Source organism: Typopeltis vanoorti, chromosome 13 (assembly GCF_054136105.1).
Source record: "Typopeltis vanoorti isolate ZY-2024b chromosome 13, IOZ_Tvanoo_1.0, whole genome shotgun sequence".
NCBI classification, from domain to species: domain Eukaryota; kingdom Metazoa; phylum Arthropoda; class Arachnida; order Uropygi; family Thelyphonidae; genus Typopeltis; species Typopeltis vanoorti.
Genome location: NC_143561.1, coordinates 51,378,814 through 51,405,977, shown reverse-complemented (window position 1 = coordinate 51,405,977; position 27,164 = coordinate 51,378,814). Strand labels below are relative to the sequence as shown.

The 27,164-nt window shown below is 36.6% G+C and overlaps 1 protein-coding gene across 2 annotated transcripts in view; it reads right to left on the bottom strand.

Annotated features, from left to right (window-relative positions):
* LOC150100146 (E3 ubiquitin-protein ligase HECW2-like) overlaps nucleotides 1-27,164 on the bottom strand; it is a 708,695-nt gene that overhangs the window by 88,755 nt on the left and 592,776 nt on the right. For both annotated transcript variants that reach the window (XM_090402900.1, XM_090402899.1), the window contains 2 exons: nucleotides 26,279-26,397; nucleotides 1,983-2,103 (listed from right to left, as the gene is read on the bottom strand). In XM_090402900.1, the coding sequence (XP_090259026.1) occupies nucleotides 1,983-2,103; nucleotides 26,279-26,397 (240 nt within the window). The remainder of the gene's footprint in view (nucleotides 1-1,982; nucleotides 2,104-26,278; nucleotides 26,398-27,164) is intronic.

The window sequence follows — 27,164 nt, the reverse complement described above, 5'->3', positions numbered from 1 at the left end:
GAAAGTAAGTGTTTGTAATAAAGAAATTGTTCTTGACACAAAACTCCAACATCCTTTCTCTTGTTTCATTTTCAGTCCTAAACTAAATTTTCCAGTGATGCACATTCTTCTTTTTCTCCCACTGGAAAAGGGTACTCCTTTGCATTCCTAAAGCCTAAAGGCCCTTGAGCTCTTTATGAGCTGTTCCGACATAAGATTACTCTTATGTCGGAACAGCTCATACTGTGTAACTCCCATTTTTTATCATTCATTTTTAAATTTAGTAGTTCATCCTTGATACGAGGTCATTATGAATATTTTTAATTTCCACAGTTTTAGTTTCCATATATTTTTATCTGGGTTAGCTGGTCTCATACAGAGGTAGAGGTTTTTTTCATCCCCCAGAACAGGCAAACTGGCCCCATGAACACATGCATCTACAGACATAGGACACACTGGGAGGCATAGGGCTAATCACCTTATCCCTGAAGCAGTTGCGGTTTCGAATAATAATAGGCCATGCCTAATACGAATGTAAAAGCCCACAAGGCCTAATATACAAGGTAGTATCAAAAAGTTTCGAGACTAGCTCTGATTAAGAGAAATTACTTTATTTATCTATGTTTGCACACTGTCCCCTTGCATATTAATACAGAGCTCCCAGCGTTCTTGCCGCTTCTGGAATGTGTCCTGGAAGTCTTCTTTTTGAAGCATGTCAAGCACCTTCTGCAATTCGCACTGGATCTCCGCAATGGTGTCAAAATGGTGACCATTGAGCTGGATCTTCATCTTCAGGAAGAAGGCAAAGTCTGCAGGAGCCAAATCTGGAAAGTAGGGTGGGTGCAGAAGTGAGATCATGTTGTTTCTGGCGAGAAACTCACGTGTGAGGAGAGCTTGGTGACAGGGTGCATTGTCATCGTGGAGCATCCAGTTTTTCGCGCGCCACAGATCTGGTCGCTTTCGTCGAATGTCCTCCCTCAGACGCCTTAAAACCTGGCAGTAGAACTCGCTATTGATGGTCTGGCCCCTGAGATCAATTCTCGATGCACAATGCCGCAAATGTCGAAAAAGATGATCTGCATGCTCTTGGTTGAGCTGCAGACCTGCCTTGCCTTTTTTTTTCGGTTGTAGAGATGATGGGCTCTTCCACTGTGAAGACTGTTGCTTCGTCTCAGGGTCGTACCCATACACCCAAGTTTCGTCACCGGTAATGATCCGCGAATTTCATGTTTTTTCAAACATGAATTTCACGTTTGCTCTTTGTTCTAACTTGCTGTCCATGATGAAATCGCAGATGTGGTAAGGCAGGTGGTAAGAATAGCATCAGTTGCACAGCTCCCGATGTACACAGGATGATGTCTTTTGGCACACTGACTTATGAAGGTAGGTGCTCCCTGTGACTGTGTGCCATCTGTTGCCGTGTTACAAACCTAGTCTCAAAACTTTTTGATATCACCTCGTACATGAAAGGAGAAGGAGGAATATTTTAATCTCTATTTTTACTCCCATCTGAAAAAAGTTCTAATGTATTTTTAACCAACCAACAGTCCTAAATGGCTTTTATAGTTCATTACTCATAGTTCGTTTTTAATGGTTTAAAGTTCAGTTATATATATTTTTATACCAATTACATTTCTAATGCCATTTCATCAAAAAAGTTAAACTTGAGGATTCTTTAAAGGTATGTCAAAAATTATTCTTATATTATTTTTCTTTCAATCTAAAATACATCATCAATGTCTTAATTTCATTAAGACATTGATGACATTGAAGACATCAAAAAAAAAAAAAAAGTCAATGTTTTAATGAAAAGGGCACTCCTTTTGAAAATAGACAAAGGGAGCCATAAGTATTGATATAAATAAAGGAGTAACATGGAAAAAATTTTCCAGGAAAATAATATTTAGTATTTATACGTTTGGTATAATCTTATTTTTCAGCATATCATAAACAATATTCTTTAAGTGGGAAGAAAAAAAAAAAAAAATTCTAGTATTGCTTACTTTAGCTTTCCAGGTCCTTGCCCATAACCTTTGGATTCCAGTTTCCTATAAAAATTCCTCAGCTTCGCTTCAAAGTCCCTTCGGTATGGTGCTGGAGCCCTTACATTAGCTCGCTGAAGCCCTGAAAGGGGAGGCCAGACATTACTATAAATTGTTAGACTTTATTTATATAAATATAAATAAAGTCTAACAATCAAAAAAAGAGAAACACGTTTTCTTCAGAGACATATGAACTGACAGTAAGACAGAAGATAAATAAACTACTGTATACTTAAGATCAAATATAAAGATCATAACGGAATATATATATATATATATATATATAATATTAATTATAACAAATTAAATGATATCTGGTTGACTTCACATCCAGCCTTATCTGTTGTCTATAGAGAGAGTTTGACAGGCAGAATTAGCATGTACCAAAGACAAGGTTTTATTAGCTTACACAGTGCTCAGAATCTGAAAACAATTTTTTTCAGGGTAAAGGACAGTGTACTTATCTAATATTTCTGTCCAATCTACCTATTTATTTATTTTATGTAAGAAGAGATGCAGCACACTTCTTTTACTGTGAAAAAGGCAACGTTCTCATCATTTTATTAATTTTCAGCAAAACCAAATCTCTTATTAATTACTGTATCATTAGAAGCTCACAAGAATGTCTTCAAATAAATTCAGAAAGGGGAGGAATAATGAGAATGTCCAGGACTATTGTTAAGGTATCTGCTGCCCTCAGGCAAGCACTGTTTTGCCATTCCTAAATTCAAGATAAAAAATAAATAAAAATAAAAAAGAATGATGTTTTTATGGTTCAGATAGTTTTTGCTATCCTCCAAACCTGTAGCTCCTAGGCATTGCCTTAGATGCTAAGTAAGTAATGATGGCCCTGCAGATGTCACATTCCTCTGTCAAAGAAATATTACCAAATAATTCTCAATTCATTAGTTAATACAATGATACTCCTTCTTAGCAATACCCATCTCATCTCATCTTCCTTTCACCTTGCGGTGTCGAGGGTTTATTAATCATCGGACCTCAAACTGTTCACAGGATAAGGTGGTCAGCGCATAGGATATAGGATACACCGGGCGTCCTTTAGTGTTGAGTTCTCAATGCCGCCCAGTCTGCCTGCTTTGCGTGATGAAAAACCCAAGGATAAACTGGGGGAAAAATCCTACTGTCCACGCCCAAGACCAGCTAACTTGGCTATGGCTGAGGAAGATCCTTCAGTTCCTCACATCACTGACAGGAATCGAACCTAGGACACTCCTTCCCTAAGCACATGGTTGCGAAGTGCACAGCCACTAGGCTAACCGTGCGGACTTAGCAATACCCAGAGAAGAGAAAACTACATATTGCCAATGTATGGTGATTTCTCCACATGATCCATATACTCTAAAATGTATGTGGAATTCCCAATTATAATGAATATTTTCATACTGCATGTTAGTGCATAAGCCTACCCCACACTCCACAAATAATAACAAATCACAAATACACAAAATCTCAGACATCAGTGGGAATGCACAAGTAGTCATAAACTATGTCAAAAAAAAAAAAAAAGTACTGCATGGTATTTCTTACCATTCTATGCATACCCCCTAACAGTTCTTTCAGAATCTATTAGGGCTGGAATAAAATTGCCTACCAAATATGTCAAGTTTAATAGTTACAGCTAGTTGGTTGTATAAGTTGTATCAATTTTGTGATGACTACTTGCCATGTTTTACAGTAATTTTCCATTCTATTTTATCAATTTCTCTTCTATTACTTTTTTAAGTTCTACTTTTTTTTTTCTTTCTTCACCTCACCAGATGAAAGAACAAGCTTCTTTTCTAAGTCTCATTAAAAACTTAACTTCACGACTCTTCATTAAGAGATTCTTGTAACAAGGCTTATACGTTGGTCATACATAACTGGTAATTAACTTAAGGAATTTACAACACATAAAATGGATATTAATTAAAGGAAACTAATGAATACCTTCAATATTTCGGCAACGTCACATTGCCATCTTCAGGAACATACAAATATGGTATGTGCACGCAGGCACTAACAAAAACAAATGAGGAAGAAGGCAAGAAACTAATATTGTTCCTAAAATCCTAATGGTGCCCCCTAATGGGCTAATTGGGTAGTCTTGGTGGTTGGGCTGAAGTTCTCATGATGTAAGTCTCCCAAATTTGGGGTAGTCTCATGCACCCAAATTTGTTGAGGTTTGGAACGTTTTTTAGAGCTGCTGATGATTCCATGAATAATCTTTCGTACTTGAACTTGCTGCGGTGTATTATTTTAGTTTTCTTCCACCGAATTCTATAGCGGGTATCTATGGCATGGTCTGCAAGCCCAGAGTGGCTGTACTTGTGAAACCGGATGTAGTCTGTGTGTTCTGAAATCCTGATATTCACTGTCCTGCCTGTTTGGCCAAAGTAGAACAATTTACAGCTGCAAGGGACCTGGTACACCCCAGGTAGGTCTAGGGGAGGTGGTTGGTCTTTGACAGAGCAGATAAGGGATGCCAATATATGGTCTATAACAAGAAGTTAGGTCATATTTTTTGAGGATATTGGTTATTTTCTCAGAGGTGTCTCGGATGTAGGGGATGGTGATAGATTTAGTGTAATCTTTATTGTGATGGGGGGGGGGGAGGGGGATTGTGGTTTACTGGTTTTAGTATTTTTTGGATTTTTTTGGGATTGTAGCCATTGGCTAAGAAAGTGTTAAGGATGTGGTTTAGTTCAGTGGTTATGGCATCGTCATCTGAGTACATTTTCTATAAACAGAGAAAACCAAAGATCCATCAGGCTGGCGAGTCATTAGAGTGTCTAGGAAGGGAAGATGTTGTTTTCCTCTTTTTCTAAGGTGAACTGGACCCTGGGGTGTTGATTGTTTAAGTGTGTTAGGAAGGAGTGGAGTGTATCTGAGCCATATGGCCAAATAGCAAACATCATCCACATACCAAGCCAAATAGTGGGTTTTTGCAGAGTTTAAGGCTTTCTCTTCAAAGGTCTCCATGAAGAAGTTGGCCAAGGGTGTGGAAAGTTGTGAACCCATGGATGTCCCCTCTATCTGTTTGTAGAATTTTCCTTGCCAAATGAAATAGCCTGAGTTCATTGTGAACTGAAATAGGGCCTGAGATATCGGGTGAAAATTTGGCTTGGATGAGCTCTAGGGTTTCTTTGAGTGGAACATTTGTGAATAGGGAGGAGACGTCAAAACTGACCATTATGTCAGTGTGTTGGAGTGAGAGGTTTTCTATACTGGCTTTGAAGTGGGCTGAGTTTTTTTATGTGTGATGGTGTGTTGCCAGTATAGTGTGTGAGCACTTTGGCTAAATGTTTGGCTAATTTATATGTGGGGGGAATCAATGCCATCCACTATGGGACGTAATGTCACATTTTCTTTATGTATTTTTGGAAGTCCATATAATCGGGGGGGGGGGGGTTAGAGTTAAAAGGTTTTAGTTTGTTGGTAACTTCCACAAGCCAAGAAGTGACCTTCTTAAGGAGCCTATGGAGTGTTCTAATTTGAGGGCTGTTGGGATTATATTCAATAGGGAGCTAGGTAGACCGATCTAATAATAAAGCATTAAGCTTACCTGTGTAGTCCTTTTGGATGAGAACCACAGTGGCGTTTTCCTTATCTGCTTTGGTGAGTACTATTTCTTTGTTATTCTTCATTTCCTGTAGAGCTTTATATTCACCTTTGGATATGTTGGTTTTTTGGTGGTCTTGCTTTGGTGAGAACACTGGCTACATCCAGTCTGACATTGTTGGCGATATGGTTTTGGAAGGATGCAGATACCATGTTCTATCTGAATCATTATTTCTACAGCAGGTATTATTTTAGGAGATATGGCGAAACTGTGGCCACGTGCATGAGCGATGAGTGCTTGAGGCTTCAAAACAATGGAAGAGAGAGATTGACTACTGTGTTGAGTGGTTGCTGTGGTACAGAAGTAGAGTCCTTTTTCAAGTTATCAAATTTCTTGATGTGCCGACTACGTATTTTTTCAAATTCTTTTGTTGCCGATACGCACGAGACATCATAGAGAATCGCCCAAAGGTCGTGGTTCAGCGTGCCTGAAAGGTCCTCCTCTAGCACCCGCATAGGTTTGTTTTCATCTGCTAGGAGAACACGTAGCAGTAATTTGTTCTCATAGCAAGGCGAAGCTAGCCGGTTATAAATCCAGAGAGCCTTCTGTGAAGAGAAACGGTGTTTCAAATGAACACAATTTGTGATTAACTCATTATCCTGGCAGCGTTTTAGGAAGGTCAATGATTTAGTTGTCTAGATATCTTCAACTTCAGTTTGCCGTATTGGAGAGCATTGCGTGCGATGGAATCTCCATGGATGATAGTAATTCTTGTAGAAAGGCTTGTACATTGGCAACACATGACTATTAACTTATTTAAGGAATTTACAACATATATTGGAATATTAATTAAAAGAAACTTTAATAAATACTTCCTATATTTCGGCAACGTCACATTGCCATCTTCATGGGAACATACAAATATGACACGTGCGCACAGGCACTACAAAAAGGAAATGAGGCAGAAGATAAGAAACTATTGTTGTTCCTAAAGTACTAATGGTGCCCCCTAGCAGGGTATATTGGGTTGTCTTGGCTGTTGGGCTGATGTTCTCATGATGTTAGTCTTCCAAATTTGGGGCAGTCTCATGCACCCAAATTTTTGTGGTTTGGAACGTTTTTTTAGAGCTGAGGCAGATTCTATGAATAATCTTTCGTACTTGAACTTGCTGCGGTGTATTACTTTGGCTTTCTTCCAACGTATTCTGTGGCGGATATCCAGAGCATTGTCTGCAAGACCAGAGTGGCTGTACTGGTGAAACCGGATGTAGTCTTTGTGTTCCTGATATCCGAAATCCTGATATTCGTTGTCCTGCCTGTTTGGCCAAAGTAGGACAGTTTACAGCTGCAAGGGACCTGGTATACCCCAGGTAACCCACAAAAACCCACAGTTTTTGTGGGGCAAATTTTAAGGCTTTCTCTTCAAAAGTCTCCATAAAGAAGTTGGCCAAGGGTGGGGAGAGTGGTGAACCCATGGCTGACTCCTCTATCTGTTTGTAGAATTTTCCTTGCCAAATATCGGGCGGAAATTTGGGATGGATAAACTCTAGGGTTTCTTTGAGTGGGACATTTGTGAATAGGGAGGCGACATCAAAACTGACCATTATGCCAGTGTGTAGGAGTGAGAGGTTTTCTATACTGGCTTTGAAGTGGGCTGAGTTTTTTTATGTGTGATGGTGTGTTGCCAGTATAGTGTGTGAGCGCTTTGGCTAAATGTTTGGCTAATTTATATGTGGGGGAATCAATGCCATCCACTATGGGACATAATGGTACATTTTGTTTATGTATTTTTGGAAGTCCATATAATTGGGGGGGGGGGGGTCTAGAGTTAAAAGGTTTTAGTTTGTTAGTAACTTCCACAGGCCAAGAAGTGACCTTCTTAAGGAGTCTGTGGAGAGTTCTAATCTGAGAGCTGGTAGGATTATATTCAATAGGAAGCACGGTAGTACGATCTAATAATAAAGCATTAAGCTTACCTGTGTAGTCCTTTTGGTTGAGAACCACCGTGGCATTTACCTTATCCGCTGTGGTGATTACTACTTTTTTGTTTTTCTTCATTTCTAGTAGAGCTGCAAATTCGTCTTTGGATAAGTTGGTTTTTGGAGGTCTTGCTTTGGTGAGAACACTGGCTTCATCCAGTCTGACGTTGTTGGCAATATGGTTAGGAAGGTTGCGAATCCCACATTCTATTTCGATCATTATTTCCTTGGCAGGTATTCTTTTAGGAGCTAGAGCAAAATTGTGGCCAAGTGAAAGTGCGGTGAGTGCTTCAGGCTTCAAAACTATGGAGGAGAGGTTGACTACCATGTCGAGTGGTTGTTGTGATAAGGAAGTAGAATTCTTTATTGAGTTATCATATATTTTTCATGTGCTGACTATGTATTTCTTCGAATTCTTTTGTTGCCGAAGCGCGTGAGACGTCATAAAGAATTGTCCAAAGGTCATGGCCGAGTGTATCTGAAAGCTCTTCCTCTAGCGCACCTAAGGTTTTGTTTTCATTGGCAAGGAGAACACGTGTCGCGGTATTTGTTCTCATAGTAGGACGAAGCTAGTGCGGTTATAAATATGGAGAGCTTTCTGTAAAGTAAAACGGTGCTTAAATTTAACACAATTTTGGATTACCTTGTTATCCCGGCAGCGTTTTAAGAAGGTCAGACGATTTAGTTGTCTCGATATCTTCAACCTCATTTTTCCGTATTGGCGGACCTTCCGTGTGATGGAATCTCCGTGGATGATAGTAATTCTTGTAACAAGGCTTATACATTGGTCATACATAACTGGTAATTAACTTAAGGAATTTACATCGCATAAAACAGATATTAATTAAAGGAAACTTTAATGAATACCTTCAATATTTCGGCAACGTCAAGTTGCCATCTTCAGGAACATACAAATATGGTATGTGCATGCAGGCACTAACAAAAGCAAATGAGGAAGAAGGCAAGAAACTAATACTGTTCCTAAAGTCCTAATGGTGCCCCCTAGCAGGCTATTGGGTTGTCTTGCCTGTTGGGCTGAAGTTCTAATGATGTAAGTCTCCCAAATGTGGGGTAGTCTCATGCACCCAAATTTGTTGAGGTTTGGAACGTTTTTTTAGAGCTGCTGATGATTCCATGATCCAAATTGTGCTACTTTGACCAAACAAGCAGGACAGCAAATATCAAGATTTCAGAACACCAAGATTACATCCAGTTTCACCAGTACAGCAACCCTGGGCTTGTAGACTGTAAGGATTTTTGTCACGAAGACTCGCAAATTCTCTTTAAACTGTGTACTGGTGGCGAGGAGGCACGGCAGTTGTAACAACGGAAGCAGACAACGCTTAGGACTTTTTTTTTAGCAAAGCTTCCGCCGAGTGGTATCCATTTTTTTTTAAAAATGTGCCTGAAGTGAGAGAACAAGTACAACATTAGTGTTTGAAAGCAAATATAATTTTCTAGTTAGATCTTATACTACAGTATAATAGGTCATTGGCATTGCAAAAAAGAGCTATGAGTTAATTTCAGTGAGCATTCATTCTGCGTAATGATCAAGACTTTCACCAGCTTTACCATTCATCACGAGTCCGAGTTTTACTGGTGCAGTCGATAGGATCTACAAGGTGAGAGTAATTCGTTATGTAAATGCATGCTCCCATGTTTTAGAGTTCTATTTTGATTATTTGGGCGAAAGTCTGTTTTAATACAAAACAAAAAAAATTGGCGTTCGGAGTTTGTTCCATCCTGGAACAGTAGTAGTTTTGATTTCTCGCCAGAGAAAGAATACATCAGTATTCAAATGTTGTTCCATCCTGGAACAGTAGTACAATAGTTTGGATAAAAGAAAAACACGCCGGTGTTCAAGCTATATTTTCGTCCCAGATAAATCAGAATAGTTGTTTTTTTTTTTTTCATTTTAAATTTATTTTGTTCTGTTCTGCATTTACCGATTTGTCCTGTTTTGTATGTTTGTTCCATCTTGGAACAGTCAGTACTTACTTGTGATTTCTCGCCAGAAAAAGAGCACAACAGTGTTGTCATAGTTCATTTTTGCACACTGTTTTGATAATTCTGTTTCGAGATTTAAGTTATTATATAGTAGCGGTGTAAAATCGAAACTATTTCTTTTTTGTTTTGGTTTTGTTTTTATATATCCACACACATATATATATATATATCCACACACACACACATATATATATATATATATATATATACAGGGTGTTCGGGATAAATTTGACATATTTATAATTAATTATATTTTTCCGTAAGTTACATGTATTAACACACACTTCTCTTCATTTAAAAGTTTGGACCCTTCTTCATTCATATACAAGATGTCAGAAAGGATGGATAGCTGGAACCCACCTGAATCATGGAAGAGAATAACTTGTATCATGATGATTCGTGCCCGCCATCAAAATAAGGATATTACGACTGCTGCCCAATGCTCCCTGAATACAGTAAAAACAATCAGGCATGAACTAGAGACTTGCAATGGTGACTACGAGGATGTAGCAAGAAGAAAGATCCCTAGCAGACGATCTGATTGCGTTCGTACAGCAGAATTCCTCGCAAATCTGCAGGAACAGGTGTTGAAGAACCCTGGCATTGGAATTCGGGCTTTGTTCGTGGAGTTGCTAACTGTAGTCAAGCCCTGGATAACAAGGGTAGCCAATGGTAGGCCGTATGTATGGCAGCAGGATTCGGCCCCTTGCCACACCTCTGGGAAAAGTCAAAAATGGTTGTCTGAAAATTTCTACGACTTCACCAGTCCAAATGTTTGGCCTCCAAACTCCCCAGACCTTAACCCCATGGATTATTTTGTATGGGGCGCAGTTGAAAAAGACACCAATCGCACTTCCAGTGATACAAAAGCCCAGTTAATGGATAAAATTAAAACAGTTTTTGCGGCCCTTCCCAGGGAGACTGTAGCATCAGCTTGTTCGAGGTTCGGAAGCAGAATTGAAGCTGTGATCAATGCTAATGGTGGTTATTTTGAGTAAATCTTGTTGATAGTATTGTAATTAACTCTGCCTGTAATGTTTTTTTGTCAATTCATTAAATTTAATAGATACAAAGAAGATTTTCTTTTTCCTTACGAAACTGTCAAATTTATCCCGAACACCCTGTATATATATATTTGTGTATTTGAAAGTATAGTAAATTGTGTAGTTGAAGTTTTTTTTTTTTATCTGATAATATTGTAAGATTTATCTATGTTTACAAATGATATGTTGAATTTAGTTATGAGTCCCATAATCGCCAAATATATACATCTCTTTCTGGGCATTTAAAAAAAAAAAAAATTGCAATTGATTCCTTTTTAAGAGTGATTTTTTTTTATCAGTAAAGAGAGTTATTGTTAAGCACCATGGCTTATTTAACCAAAGGTAAAAAGGAAGATTTACGTAAATTGGCTGAAGAATTGGGAGAGAAGCCAACTGTTGAAATGAAAGTGATAGATCTTAAAATGATTATTACGGGAAGTAAATTTTATGAAGAAGAATTTGTTAAAGGGATGTTGGAGACGATTATTAGTACCAGACTCGAGGAAGAACTGATGAAGAAAGAAGAATTAGAAGCTCAACGGCGGAAGGAAGAACTAGAAACCCAATGCCGGAAAGATGAATTGGGAGCCCAACAGAAAAGAGAACGAATGGAGTTCGAGTTGAAGAAACTGGAAATTGAAGCGCGTGTTCAACCAACCTCAACTCCAGTATCCAGTGACAATAAGCCATATTGTCTTGAACTAATTAAGCTAATGCCTAGGTTTAGATTACAAGAGGATGACATTGTGATATACCTATCCCTGTTTGAAAGACAAGCTAAGAGAACCAAAATAGATGTTAAAGACTGGATATCATGTCTCTTGACTTTGTTACCATTTGAGATTGTCCAATTAATTGGTAGAGAGTCAGAAGAAAATTGCAAAGATTATGAATATATTAAAACAATTCTACTAAAGAGATTTAGACTGAATCCTGAAAGTTTCAGAAAAAAGTTTGTGATGCACCAAAAGGTTGCTGAAAAATCTTGGAGGGATTTCTGTTATGAAATAACTAATTATTTCGAAGAGTGGATTGGTGGCCTTGATATCAAGGATTTTGAATGGTTAAAAGATCTAATTATTACGGATCAACTGAAGAAGAAAGTACCACATGAAGTGAGAGAACATCTCTTAGATGACTGGGCAAAATTCGTTTCTCCAACCAAGTTAGCTGACAGATTGGACGAATACGACAGTGTTCGTAGTACATCAAGGAAGCCCATTGGCACTATTCCGAAGGACAAGGTTACTGAAAAGTTTAGCCCTTATACTCCACCTGCTGAGCGAACATTCAAGAACAAGTTATTATCTCCCTCTCAAAGTCCACCGAGATGGTACCAGCCGTGGCAAATTGATGATTCAAACAAGCCTCACTACAAACCAACTTGTTTTACTTGTAGAAAGGAAGGTCATATCGCCAAGTTTTGTATGAAAAATAGTCAGCCAAAAGATACTCCTGCTACAGCACACAGTAACCTAGTTTAAACATCTACTACTGGGGATGACAATAAATCAGGTGTGTTGACTGCCAAAATTTCCATTCCAGTATCCAAATCAGTGGACATTGGTCGAAACGTAGATGATTTGAAGGTCGTCAAAATCAAATGCGGAAGTAGGGTTTTAAATGGAATAATAGATACGGGAACACAAATATCGGTAGTGCGCAAAGATTTAGTGGCAGATATGCCCCATGATGGAGAAAGTAAGATAGAAATATCTTCTGCTTTCGGAGAAAATGAAATAACACCCTTGAGAATTTTTGAAATGAAAATTGATGATAATTTACATGGTAATGTTCCAGTCACATGTGCCGTCTCAAGAAGACTGGTTACCGATCTGCTACTGAGCTCCTCTGCCTATGAAATACTGGTCGAAAGCGTCGAGCTACATGAGAGTAGTCATCATTGGAAGACACCAGTTCTGAAATCAAAAGATTTAAGTGATAAACGGTCAGAAGATGATGAAGACGAAGACATGCCTTCGAAAATAACCAGTACAGCATTGGCAGTCAGTACAATAGAGTCCCCACCAGGTGCAGAAAATGAGTGTATACCAGAAAAAACAAAATTCGAATTCGGCAAACTTCAAGAGGATGATGAGACACTCCGAAGGTGTTTTGAATTGGCAAAAAGGCAGAAAAATGGCTATGTGTTTGAAAATGGGGTTCTGCTTCATAACGAACATATTTGTGGCGAGAATATTAGACAAGTAGTGCTACCGTGTGTGAAACGAGAAAATGTCTTAAAGATGGCACATGAAATCCCTCTTGCTGGCCATCTCGGCAAAAAGAAAACCCGTCAGCGAATCAAGTACTCATTCTTTTGGCCTACCATTAAACAAGATGTGAAAAAATATTGCAAAAGCTGCAAGGAATGTCAAATGAGAAGGACTGCTACATACAGAGATAGAATCCCCCATACGACCTATCATCAGACCAGAAACTCCGTTTGAGGTATGGAGTGTGGATTGTGTCGGACTGTTAGAACCTCCATCGGGAAGAGGACATCGATTCATAATATGTGCTGTTGATTTATGCACTAGATGGGCCGAAGCCATACCTGTCAAGGAAATAAGTGCTAAAACTATATGTAATGTTCTGATGAGGATTTTTACTCAGACAGGATTTCCTAAAATGGTCTGTACCAACCAAGCTACGAATTTCACATCTAAACTCACTCAAGCTTTTGAAGATCTGCTAGGCATAGCTCCACGTTTTTCCACTCCAGGATATCCTGAGAGTATGGGCGCTGTCGAACGTTGGAACAGAACTTTAAAAGAGATGATGAATAAGAATATACAGGAGCATGGAAGAAACTGGGATTTACATCTTCCCTATCTTCTATTCGCATAACGAGAAGTACCACATAGCACTACTGGATTATCACCTTTCCAGATGGCATATGGAAGATTACCTCCAGGCCCCTTATCTTTGTTAAAGGAAATTTGGACTGGTGGACGAGGCATCCCAACCACTGCCTCTCGCTCGATTGAAAATTATTTACAAGAGCTTCTTGAAAATCTAAGAAAAGCTCATGAAATTGCATCCGAGAACGCCAAAGGGTCTCAAGAACAATACTCCTCCAGATATAATCTTCATTCCAAAGAAAAATCCTTCATTGCTGGTGAAAAGGTTTTAGTATTGTTACCTTCATCCTTTCATAAGCTTCTAAATACTTGGACAGGACCTGCTACAGTCGTCCAACTTACTAGACCACATTCTGCGAAGGTTGAGATGAAGGATGGAAGTATCAGGGAGCTCCACATAAATAAGCTTCGACCATATATTCAAAGAATTAACCATGTCGGTCTAGTTTTCGAGCTAGATGAAGATTTCGGAACACTCCACTATGCACCCGCTGACAAGATGAATAAATCAGTCGAAGATATTAGGAAACACCTTGAGGATATGAAAGCTCTCTTGACGGGAGAACAAAAACAAAAACTTTTTGACATGCTCCGGAAATATGCAGATGTTTTTAGTTCCAAACCTGGTCATGCTAAAGTTGACGGACACTCCATCAAAGTTACAGAGAACTGTTCCCCTAAGAGACTCAAACCCTATAGGGTGCCAATCACTCTACAAAAGGAAGTAGATCGACAAGTCAAAGAACTGTTAGATATGGGTCTCATTGAGCCAAGTGTCAGTGAATGGGCTCATCCCGTGGTTTGTGTGGCTAAGAAAAATGGAAGTGTCAGACTATGCATTGACTTTAGATTGCTAAATAGTTTTACTATTCCAGATGCTTATCCAATGAAAATAGCTAGAGATTTATTATTTGAGGTAGGACAAGCAAGATTTATCACTGTAGTTGACCTCACCAAGGGATATTGGCAAATCCCTATGGAAAAGGAAGCAAAGCCCTTCACTGCATTCGTGACACATTCTGGTCACTATCAATGGAACGTCTTACCGTTTGGAATGAAGAATGCTGGAAGTACATTCCAGAAATCATTGGATAAAGCACTAGCTCCTCATCAGGCATACTGTCGATCTTATATCGACGATTTGGCTATATTTCTTAAACATGGTCTGAACATCTCACCCATATAGATGAAATCTTCAAAACATTAAGAGAGGTGGGTTTAACAGTAAACCTAGAAAAATGCGAATTTGGGAAAAATCAAGTGAAGTTCCTAGGTCATTTGATTGGATCCGGTCAACATTCCCCGGACCCAGAGAAGGTCGAGGTTATAAAAGGTTTAGCGACACCAGTGACAAAGAAGGAAGTAAGAAGTCTACTTGGGCTGGCTAGCTACTACCGTGACTACATACCACGATTCTCCCAAATTGTATTACCACTGACAAATCTGACTAAGAAAAGTGTCCCAAACAATATTCCTTGGACTACTGATGAAGCTTTTATGAAACTCAAAGAAGAGCTTATAAAAATGCCTTCTTTGCATACTCCAGATCTCGACAAGCCGTTCCAGTTGTATACGGATGCATCAGCAACAGCAATTGGCACATGCTTAGCTCAAAACAACAAACAAGGAAAAGAATTGCCCATTGCTTTCTTCAGTAAGAAACTAAATTCCTGTCAAATGAAATGGTCAACCATTGAAAGGGAAGCTTTTTGCGTCTTGGAGGCGTTGAAAAAGTATTTGGTGCTGAAATACAGGTATTTTCAGATCATAACCCTCTGACCTATCTAACTAAAAGTGCCCCTCATGGTGTCAAGTTGTCCCGATGGGCTTTAGCCCTACAACATTATAATATGACCGTTACATATAGAAAGGGTAGTCGTCATGGTAACGCCAATGCCCTTTCCAGATTAAAAACTGATATAATTAATTAATGTTATTGGCTTGCTTCTTAATAATGATTATATATTTTCTTGATGTTTAGTTAATGATGATTATATAGTTTTTTTTGTTTTGTTTGTTTGTGGGAGCTGCATCGCACCATAAAGCTCTCACCTCATTTCTTGTATTTTAGAGTCAATTACTCGCTTGAGTTTTCTTTTAGATGCAACATCGACACTCCTGTGATGGATGTGCTTCCCCCAAAGGGAGTTGTAAGGAATTTTGTCACGAAGACTTGCGAATTCTCTTTAAACTGTGTACTGGTGGCGAGGAGGCACGGCAGTCATAACAACAGAAGCAGACGACACTTAGGACTTTTTTTAGCAAAGTTTCCGAGTGGTATCCATTTTTTTTTTAAAATGTGCCTGAAGTGAGAGAACAAGTACAACATTAGTGTTTGAAAGCAAATATAATTTTCTAGTTAGATCATATACTACAGTATAATAGGTCATCGGCATTGCAAAAAAGAGCTATGAGTTAATTTCAGTGAGCATTCATTCTGCGTAATGATCAAGACTTTCACCAGCTTTACCATTCATCACGAGTCCGAGTTTTACTCAGACCATGCCATAGATACCTGCCATAGAATTCGTTGGAAGAAAACTAAAATAATACACCGCAGCAAGTTCAAGTACAAAAGATTATTCATAGGATCATCAGCAGCTCTAAAAAACGTTCCAAACCTCAACAAATTTGGGAGACTTACATCATGAGAACTTCAGCCCAATGGCCAAGACAACCCAATTAGCCTACTAGGGGATGCCATTAGGACTTTAGGAACAATATTAGTTTCTTGCCTTCTTCCTCATTTAGTTTTGTTAGTGCCTGCGTGCACATACCATATTTGTATGTTCCTGAAGATGGCAATGCGATGTTGCCGAAATATTGAAGGTATTCATTAAAGTTTCCTTTAATCAATATCCATTTTATGCATTGTAAATTCCTTAAGTTAATTAAGGAATTCCACAACATCCTCAGCCTTTGTTTTGGGTAGATTACAGATGATGTCATTGCTCTCTGGACCCACACAATAAATATACATTACCTGCCTTTGTAGCAAACATAAACAATTTACATCCATGAATTAACTTCACAATGAAAATAGAAAAAAGAAATCAAACTAGATTTCTATCTAGTTTGATTTCTTTTTGCAAGGTGGCATTCACACTTAACTTGATAGATGCCAGGAAAAGTAAGAAGGGATCATTTATCTTTGTAAAATCGGAACCATCATGATAGTTTATTGAAAGGAATGAATGTAGCCAAAAGATTATACTTTTTAAGGATTCTAGGGATTGGTTCCCAGATGACAGAATGGAATGGGATAGGAGCACTTTATACTGTTTCCTTGTATTATGGTCTGCTCTGATAGGCCATTTAGATTCATATACCATTGGATGTCCAGAAGTTCTTGCTGTAATTGTTATGGTTTGAGGATATAATATGAGCATGATGTAATAGTGATTTAATAATTCCAATCTTCAGAGAAGAATGGCAAGTAAGTGGATTGCTGTTGAATATAGCATCCAGTAAAGTTAGGTTTTTGAGAAACAGAAGTAATTAGTTCACCTGACAAAGTGTGACAGAGTAGGATGTTCTTACTTAGGACAAAGTGTATGTCTTACTTAGGACATACACTTTGTCCTAAGTAAGAAAGGTGGCATTCAAAAAAAACAATGCAAGAACACCATTAATAGGAAATCTGAGAAACCTGTGCTTGCACAACATGGAATTGATACTTGCAACAATATCCTGTGGTCTGAAATGTGCTTATTCCATCACCGCTTCCACATTTACTTAAAAAAAAAAGTGCCTCAGCCTTAATCCATTGTCTGAACCTGAATTGGAATGACTACCTCTCACTATCAAAAATATAGGAGTATTATTATAATCATACATTATTATTATTTTTTTTAAAATAATATGTTATCTTAGTTATTCGTTTGCATTGCTTATGTATAACATTACACATCTCTTACTGTTTCTAAATAACCCATTGGAGGTAAATGGCAGTCCAAGGAGAGAGATCTGCTCAGTGTCCAAACAGTGTTTTCTTAACAGACTGTCTTTCCAGATTGAAGGGATGATAATCACATGGAACTTGGTACACATCAGGAAGAAAAAGAGAGATGTATCTTGGAGAGTTTTTTTTTTTTTTTAATTACATCTTCATATCTACTTGTAACATATTATACTAGCACACAGCTCATATCATTTTGAAATCCACTGATACTGATAGAAAATGCAGGAACTAGATTGTATTTTGAAATTACTTCAGAGATACCAGAAACAAGGAATACTGCTCTCCGTGAGGTTCCAGATTATGAGAAGGCTTGCAGGAGTCAAAAATGTAACATATCTTCCATGGGGAGAACCCGTTCTGTTGTGTAATATATCAGATGTTGTTCAGTTTTAGTTTGCGATCCTGAAGGTTAAAGAAGAAAATTCAAACTCGATTTAGCAAGGTTTCGATGATGGCTATATATATGTGTGTGTATGTGTACATAAAATCATATATGTGATTAAATAAATTTAATAACTAGAAGCCAAGAGATACCAAAATAGAAAAAAAATTATTATTTGATCCCACAACTAGTTTCATTTTCTTCACTGGGTGCATAACATGAAAAGAGAAAAACAAAAATATAAGTAAAACCGGTAGCTATAAATTAACTTGCAAACATATTGCTGACATACTTTCTGGATGCCACAGTATTATTGGGCATGTTCACATGAGCATGATCTTGTATATGCTGAAGTTGGATAGCTGAGTGACAATCAGATAGGTTATAGTGAAGGTTACTATTAAGATGGACTGGATTGAGGACAATTTCTGTTAATTCCACAGTTATTCTCTCCAGTTCAAACATATCTAAAAATGTTTTTCTGATTTCTTCCTGATTACTGGATGAATGAATGACAATCTTCCTTGTTAGGGGCAAGTAGAATTAAGAATATGATTAGATAGTGCTCTGGCTCTAGTTCTATCATATGTAATGTCTCTCACATGTTCTTCCATATGCAACTCAATGGATTTCTCTGCTTGACCAAAATAGGACACATTGCAGTTAGACAAACGATGATAAACTCCTAGATACTTTGGGCTGTCATGTTTTGGTATGGGTGTACCAAGTAAGGAACAGAGTTTGGATATAGAAGTAATAAGAAGCACAAATTTTTAATTTCTTGAGAAGCTTTGGTGAAATGGAGCTGATATACAGTAGATGTCTTTTACATGAGTACTATCTTCGGTATGGTGAGCAGGTGGATTAAAAAGTAGCTTATGAACAGCCTGTTTAGGATAGCCATTTTTCTGAAAGGTTGTAAGAAGAAACTGTAGTTCTTTGGTGATCTTTTCTTCTTCACAGAGGAGGGAGTGAACACATTTACCCAAAGTAGAAAGGATGCCAAGCATTTGGGACAGATAATGATGTGATTATGCATGAAGGTATCTGTTGGTATGTAAGGGTTTTCTATAAATAGAGATCTTCAGTTTTTCTAACACATGGGTGTTAGAAGTTTTGCATCCAGGAATGGAAGAGAACAGTTAGCTTCCAATTCTGAGGTAAACTGTATTCTTGGGTGTTGATTGTTGAGATGGTTCAGAAACTTCTTTAAAGAATCTGGTCCATGAATCCAAATTAAGAAAATATAATCAATATACCTTTTCCATAACCTTGACTTTAATAGGAATGAACTGATTGCTTTTTCCTCAAAGTTTTCTAAATATAAATTTGCTAATATAGGAGATAATGGGTTGCCCATGGCCAAATCAAAGTTCTGTTTGTTAATAGTATTTTTAAAAAGAAAGTAACTAGAATTTATGCAGTGGGTCAGGAAGGAGTGAAATAACTTTTTTTGATAACATATCTTTTAAAAGAATTAAAACTCTTCTGTAGACACATTAGCAAAGAGGGGAAATAATATCAAAACTTGTCATAATTTAATCTTTTTGAAGATGCATGTCTTTAACAATTGAAACAGTGTTCCAAATTCTTAAGAAAGGGGTGATCAAGCCTGTTAAACTTTTTAAAACCTTGGTCAAATGTATGTAGGAGAATCAATGCCGTCTACGATAGGTCTTAGTAAAGTGTTTTCTTTATGTATTTTAGGCAAGTCATATAATCTGGGGATGAGAAGATGAAGTGAATGAAAAGATAATCTTAAGTCTCTAGGAAATTCCATAGTGGTTCTCAGGAGATTGTTAGTATGATGTTGACGAGTCGGATCCCTTTCAAGAATTGAGTAGGTGTCTGTTTGTAGTAGCTGTAACATTTTGTTGTTGTAATCTTCAGTATCTAGGATGGCAGTCATATCACCTTTGTTTGCAGGGAGAATTATAATATCCTTATTTTTCTGTAGATTTTTCATGGCTTCACATTCTACAATAGTAACATTATCTATTTTCATTTCATTGTTAATTGGGAGAATGGATTCAATACGAAGTAGATTACCTTTTTCAGATTTAAGGAATGAACTTGCATTTTCTATTTTTGTTAGTAATAGCTCTTTTGAAATAGATCTTGGTGACAGCACAAAATTAAAAGCTTTATCAGAATATTCTTTTCAACATTAGAAAGATGGTAACTGGATTAGTTAATAATAATCTTATCAGGAGAGAACTGAAACTTAGATTTGGTTGGTTTTTGCTGTTCTAACTGTAAGGCTTCAAATTTTCTAATTAATATAACATTGTTGGTGTTCCGAACATTAGATGCTTGTGAGTTGATCATCTCTCTTATATGTTTCCAAGTATTAGTATCAAAGTTTGTTCAATAGCAGAAGATAAAGAAGCATTAAGGGAGTACAAACGTGTATTTGTACTCCTTTAATTTTTGAAGTTAAACTACGTTTAGTTTAAAAATTCTTTCATTTAGAAGCTCTTTTTTTTTTTTCTTTTTTTGCTCTATAATATACATTCCTGACAAATAGGTCAGCTTGTGCTCTGAGCAAATACAGAGAACAATGTAAAAAATGAAGCACTAGCTAAATAAAAGTCATTGGAAGACTGTAGGCTATTCAAAAAGATTAGAAATAGAGGAAAGAATACTGTTAAAGGAATCAAAAATAATAAGATGACATGAAAACTGAAGATAAAGATATCCTAGATGTATGGAGTAATAAAAAAAAAATTCAGGATGCTGAAACTGCATCCTGAATGTAGAACGTACAGAACAAGTTAAACTTGTTCTGTACATTACTTTGAAAAATTAATAAACAAAACAAGCAGTGACATCAAAGTAGTAGAAAACATTCAAGAGGAATACAATCATTAGAATGAAGTTTAAAAAAAAAAAGTCTAAAGGCAGATGGAATAGATGATATACAATCAGAAGTGCTCAAATATGGAGGAAGAAAAGTTTTACATTACCTACGCTGCATAATTCAGAAGGACTAGTTCAGAAGGTTGAATGCCAGAAAAAAAAAAAGAAGAAGACATTACCTGTATGAGAATTACAGAGGAATTTCTCTACTTAGCATTCCTGGGAAGAGTCATGCTGACATACTCTTGGGAAAAAGCTAAGAAAAATTGTAGAAGAGATGCATGGAGAAGAACAATCTGGTTTCAGGCAAAAAAGAATGGTCAGGTTCAGATTTTCACTTTAAGACAAACAGTTGAGAAACCATGGGAATTTAACAAGAATCTGTACTGAAATTTGTTTGTCTGGAAAAAACATATTAAAGTGAAAAAACTGATGGAGGCACAGGAAAATGGTTTGATGTTAAATTAGATTTGCAGCAAGGATGTATATTCTCTCTACTATTATTCACTATCTACATGGATCATCTTGTGAAGGAAAGTGGTATTAAACCCGATATCCAAATTGGAGGTGTTAATCTTAATCTCAGTTCTTTACTTTATGACGACGATGACGTTATACTCCTAAATAAATCCAGTAAAATCTGCAGGATTCCTCAATTAAATTGAATGACAGTTGTAATAAATTTTTTATGAAAATCAGCAATAAAAACACACAAAGACATTGAAAATAGGCAGAAACACTGAAACTGCATCCTGAATGTAGAACGTACAGAACAAGTTAAACATTTCTACCATTTAAGCACAATTTTTAGTGAAGATGGCAAATTAAATATGGAAACAGACAAAATTAGAAAAACTGATGTGGTAAAAAGTCAACTGAATAAATTTATATTGAACAGGAGAGAAATTAGTTTTAAACATTAAAACTAGCTTCAAAACAATTTTAACTTACTGATCTAAGAGTTGGGTTAGAAATAAAACACTTGATGAAAGACTGCAGACCACAGACATGAAAGTTCTGAGAAAGTCTGGGAGTGAACAGATGGCATTATTGGCAAAATCATATTTAAAACAGGGCATTAGGAAGGAACTTCATATTGTTAGCATTTAAGAATGTGTGAGCAAAGCTAATCTCAGGTGGTATTGCCACAAACAGAATAAGAGAGAGGAAAGGTTAGCAACAAATGTTCTTTGCCAGGATGGCAGGAAAAAGACCCAGAGTAAGACCAAGATCTAGGTACTGATACAGTAAGAAATGCCTTAGAAGACTGAAATATAGCATCTGACACTACTGGTGTTTTGACAGATAACAGACTGATTTGGATGAAAACTGTCAATAGGAATTAGTAATGATGTAGCATTTTCATGCAGTATCATACTATCCATATCTTGTACCTCCTCTGAGGGTATATATCAGGAATTTAATGATGATGATGATGAGTTATTTTCAGTTGACCAAAACCCAATATGAATGGCAAAAATAAGTATCCACCTAATATATAAATACATACCCTCATTTTACACTCAGATCATATATCGAGTATCATACTGTATATTCAAATAGTTCAGCACTTTACATATACCCAATTCTCCATTTACAAGGTAGATCGGTTCCAGAAAAAAACGTGTAAATGAAAACCATGTGAAAAAGAATACAGTGCATATGAAAAAATAGAAGATGGTTTCAGATGCAAAAAATCTGATACGAACAATAAATTATTTACAAACAAAACATATGAAAATCATTGAATAAAACTATTTAATTTTAATGGAATATTTTTTTATTTTAAATACTTATTTAAAGTATATACTTATGTATCTTTCTTAAAGAAAATAATTCTTGTAGAAAGGCTTATACATTGGTTATACATGATTATTAATTAACTTAAGGAATTCACAATGTACACTAGAATATAAATTAAATAAACTTTAATATAAATTTCCAATATTTCGGCATTTTCAAAGGAACTTTAAATAAAGACACCTGCATGCAGGCACTACACACAGTAAATGAGGATGAAGCAAGGAAGCTATCGTTTTTCCTAAAAGTCCTGATGGTGCCCCCACCCCCCACCCCCAGTGGGCTATATAGGTATTTATGGCCATTGGACTGAAGGTCTCCTGATGTACGTCTCCCAAATTTGGGGCAGTCTCATGCAACCAAATTTGTTGAGATTTGGCATGTTTCTTAGGGCTGAGGCTGATTCCATGAAAAGTCTTTCAAATTTGAACTTGCTATGGTGTATTATTGTGGTTTCTTCCACCACATTCTGTGGCATGTATCCAGAGCATGCATGGTCTTCAAGACCAGAGTGGCTATACTGGTGAAAACGGATGTAGTCCTTGTGTTCTGAGATTCTGATATTTGCAGTCCTGCCTGTTTGGCAAAAGTAGGACAGCTTACAGCTGCAAGGGACCTGGTATACACCAGGTAGGTCTAGGAGAAGTGGTTGGTCTTTAGTGGAGCGGATAAGGGATGCCAATTTTCTATATGGTCTGTAACAAGAGGTCAAGTCATGTGTTTTTAAGATTTTGGTAATTTTTTCCAAGGTGCCTCGGATGTAGGGAATGGTGATGGATTTAGCTGTAAGCTGTCCTACTTTGGCCAAATAAGCCGGACGGCGAATATCAGAATTTCAGAATACAAGGACTACATCCGTTTTCACCAGTATAGCCACGTTGGTCTTGCAGACCATGCTCTGGATACATGCCACAGAATACAGTGGAAGAAAGTCACACTAATACATCATAGCAAGTTCAAATTTGAAAGACTTTTCATGGAATCAGCCTCAGCCCTACGAAACATGCCAAACCTCAACAAATTTGGTTGCATGAGACTGCCCCAAATTTGGGAGGCGTACATCAGGAGACCTTCAGCCCAACAGCCGAAGAATACCTACATGGCCCGCTAAGGGGGCACCATCAGGACTTTTAGGAAAAACAATAGCTTCCTCGCTTCGTCCTCATTTACTGTGTGTGTGTAGTGCCTGTGTGCACGTCTTTATTTTAAGTTCCTTTGAAGATGCCGAAATATTGGAAATATATATTAAAGTTTATTTAATTTATATTCTAGTGTACATTGTGAATTCCTTAAGTTAATTAATAATCACTTAAAGAAAATAGTGTGTCACTAATAAAACAGAAATTCGAAAATGTCCAAATACACCTGTGCATATGGTTATTAGTTAAATTTTATTCTCCGTCACTTTCTGACAGCAACCGCATTCTTTTGTGTGAAAATGGAATTAAATCACTCGAAATACTTTGGTCATCCTGTTCATACTGCAATGGCAAAACGTTTTCTTCAGTAAAAGGAACTAAATTAGTGCCAATTTCCAATAATTCTGAAGGTTGATTTATTTATTTTTTTTTTTTTACCATGAACTCTGTAATTAATCATTGAAATTCTGTTTTGACTATATCTTTGACTATATCTTTGCAATATAATTCTTCATATTGCACCATATATGACTTAAGTTCATGTTTAAACTGCTCAGCTCGTTCAGTATTTAGATCATGTGCAAGAAAATGAGTTTGCAATTTACTAGCCATTTGATGCTCTCTTCTTTAATCAATCCTGCAGTGAGTGGAATCTCTTCATCATCATCACTTTTTGTTCTTTTTCATTGAGATTCTCAAGGACAGCTTATATTATTTCGTCATCACTAACAGCCTTGTCAACTACCCTTCAATATCTGCAGACGAAAAAATCATCAAATCCTTCTCCACCAACTGCAAGTACTAATCTAATGATATTGGAATATTCAGTTGCATGCAAAGGTAAAGGGTTTTCTTTTTCACACATTCTGGCCAAGTAGCTTTCCAGCATGCATTTCAAGTTGATGCTTTCAATTGGGATAATGCCAACTTAGCAAGATTGATGCAATCCAAAATAGAAAATTTCTTCCTCACATCAATAACTGTTAGTAAATTATCCTTATCTAGTTTATCCAAAATGTATTGGAATGTTCTTATGTAGTAAGTTTTGAAGGTAGTGATCACACCCTGGTTTAGTGGTTGTATTAAGGATATTGTATTAGGTGGCAGAAAACAAAATTCCACATTTAGGTGTTCTAAAACAGGATGGACAGGCACATTGTCTATAATCAATAAAACTTTAAAGTCCAGATTTTTTTTCCATCAAATAGCATTTAACTTCTGGAACAAAACATTGATGGAACCATTCATTAAAAATTTCTTTTGTAACCCAACCTTTTTTTGTTTGCCTTCCAGTGCAGTGGTAATGTGTTAAAATCCACACCTTTCATGGCCTCCAGTCTTAGAGATTGATTAACAAGTAATGGTTTTAATATGTGATCTCCCGAAGTATTGCTGCAAAATAATAGTCACACGATTCTTAGTTGCTTTAAAGCCATTCAACATTTTTTTGAGATTTCATTATATAAGTTCTACTTAGTATTTTTTTCCAAAAAAGGCTGGTCTCATCTGCATTCCAAACTTAATCAAGAGTGTAGCCACCATTTTCAATAATTTTGGACAGTTTTGAAAGAAACTGCCTAGCTGCCAGCTCTGCAGATGCAGCGTCTCCTTTTATTTTTACTTTATGAAGCACATATCTTTTGAGAAATTTTGTAAGCCAACCTGTGATTGCAGAAAAATCACAATTGTTGTTTGATGTTGTCGGCTCCTTTTCCTGAATCTGTTTGTATAACCATAATGCTTTCTGTTTGACGACATTTCCATTTAAAGGTATTCCTTTAAATGGAAATGTCGTCCTTCTATCCGCATCACTAGGGCCTTTTCCATCTTCAATTTTACAATGTCTCTCGTATACGATGATGACTTGGCATCTAATTTTGTTCCATAAAGAATGAATTTTCTAATGGCCTCTTCATTTTTGTTAATCATTCTCATGGTAGCTTCATTCAATCCAAAATATTTCCCTAAGGATGTTGAACTTTCTCCAGCTGCTAAACTATCTAAAATTTGGATCTTAGTTTCTAAAGAAATAGCTTTTCTTTTCTTCTTCTGTCTAACTGAATTATCTGACATTATGATTAATGGCGTAATGTTATGAAAATATCCGAAAATAATCAATAATTAATTTTACTAATTTGATATTATGCATACAAAACTTCAAAATTTAATACATACCTGTATTACTTTATTGCACGAACAAAACTTTCATGAACAAAACACAAAACGTGTAAACATTTTGAATTGTAAAAAAAAAAAATTATATGTTCACATCATTTTTTACATGTAGATATCATTACATATGTACCATTCTAGGAAATGATAATTATAATGGAAATATCTTTTTTAACAGAACTGAATTCAAACAGAAATTTTAACAATAAGCACCATTTGAACTGTGTTAAATCAAAATATACCATGTAAAAATACAATTGCTTTTGCTAAAATAAAGAGCCAAAAGGAAATAATGCTGGATCTAATATCTACTTGATTTTTATAAAAGAATTGCTTTTTGTTTTCTAAACCATGTTATTTCGAATTCGTGTAAAAAAAGCCGTGTAAAAAGAGAATCAGCTGTATATATAATATTATTTTATTTATTTATTTTTTAGGGAAACAACAAAATGGTAAATGTTGGATAATTCAGCAAAGCACTGATAATCCTACCTGGAGAAGCTTGTGGTGAAGGTTGAGGAGACCCACGAGGAGATCGTGGTGTACTGCTGCTTGTGCTCCCATTATTATAGGATGCAGGAATATAGGACATGATTTCTTGCTCAAATAAACTTAATTATAGGGAGAAAAATGAAGCTGTTATTCAAAACAATATAAAGTACAGTATTAAGCTAATTAAAACTATTTTTTTATGAATTTCATTTACATGTGTGCACTTATAACTGGTCATAAGGAATGGTGTCGGATTGTTTTCAATGGGCACAAAGGCAATCACCACACAAATCATACAAAACCCTTAAATAGTAAAAGTATGTAAAGAGAGGCATACTCATCATGAAAAATACAATGGGAAACATTTATATTACATAACTTAAAAAAAAAGAAAAAAGAAAGGGGAATTACTTAAAGGTCACAGCCAGATTACTGGGAGGAAACTGCAATTATATGTGGAATGCAGAGAACTAGTCAGGGCTTATGATTCAATCCTTACCTTCTCATTGTGCAACCTGTTATTAAATGAACAAGGATGAGCTAAGAATCGGACCTTTCTAGCCAAACTGAATTCTGCACTACTTTAACCTCACTACTGTCTCAACATATTTTTATGTTCACCAAAATGTGGATATACAGCATAAGAGAGAAATGGATACGAAGAACTGCCTCTCAATTATCACCATTAAGAAGTATGATAATCCTTCACTCAAGAGAACCCTTAACTGGATTAAATTGTGAGTCACAGGTGTGTCTCAGAGCCAGTGCTACAGTATATCATATAATTACTTACTATCATAATAATGGAATTAACTCGCATAAAATATTCTTTATTCATAGAATTTTCACCTGAGTATCAGAGGCATCATCAGTACAGGTACAAAGG